The 744-nt window shown below is 37.8% G+C and overlaps 1 protein-coding gene across 10 annotated transcripts in view; it reads left to right on the top strand.

Moving 5' to 3' along the window:
- The window catches only part of SH3TC1 (SH3 domain and tetratricopeptide repeats 1), a 99,233-nt gene that overhangs the window by 80,477 nt on the left and 18,012 nt on the right, over positions 1–744 (top strand). For all 10 annotated transcript variants that reach the window (XM_025195221.1, XM_014527228.2, XM_006017013.3 and 7 more), the window contains one exon: positions 296–476. In XM_025195221.1, the coding sequence (XP_025051006.1) occupies positions 296–476 (181 nt within the window). The remainder of the gene's footprint in view (positions 1–295; positions 477–744) is intronic.

Raw genomic sequence — 744 nt, 5'->3', positions numbered from 1 at the left:
GGAAGAGAACAATGCACTTAGCACGCTTTATTTTGGAGACAAAGCATGAGGTCATCTCTGGCCTTTACTAGTTCAGATGGAGAAAGGGTGGAACGTGGTAGTGAAGTGTGATTTACTTTTTTGTTTGGGGTTTTTTTGCTATAGTATAAAGCAGTGCTTGAAAAATCCTTATTATGGAAGGCATTGTTTTAGCAAACCAGGATCACAATAAGTAGAATTGAATTCTATTGCATCACATTTTTAACCCCGTTAATAAGGATATATTTTTTTGAGCGTTTCAAACCTGTTTTCCTAGGTCAGCTCCAAGCTATTCAGCTGCTGTGCCAATTCTACAGTAGAGTTGCTCCAGATGAAGCCCAGTGTGTCATCTACAATGAATATCAATTATCACTAGCTAGAAAAATGTCTGACAAAGTTTTAGAGGGACAAATTTTGGAAACCATCAGTCAGCTGTATCTCTCGTTAGGCACAGAAAGGTAAGATCCATTCTAAATGGTGTTGTTTTTGTTTTTAATTTTTAACAAGAAAGATTATGTGCTGGAGGGCACAAGTGCTCTCTACATTCTTCTGGTATGTCAGGTAGAGTGCAGTAGACTGCTCTGCCAATATGCCTTAGCTTAGAATTAGAGGCATCCCTTTTCATCTGAAAGATTTATTTGTCTAGGTTTTTTTAAATGACCTCAAAGTTAGATTTACAAGGGTTTAGTACCAGCATTGGGAACCAAACGAACAAGCTGGACTTTT

The sequence above is a fragment of the Alligator sinensis genome, unplaced genomic scaffold, assembly GCF_000455745.1.
Source record: "Alligator sinensis unplaced genomic scaffold, ASM45574v1 scaffold421_1, whole genome shotgun sequence".
Lineage (NCBI taxonomy): Eukaryota > Metazoa > Chordata > Crocodylia > Alligatoridae > Alligator > Alligator sinensis.
The sequence above is the reverse complement of the archived record's forward strand: the minus strand, read 5'-3'. Positions and strand labels throughout refer to the sequence as shown.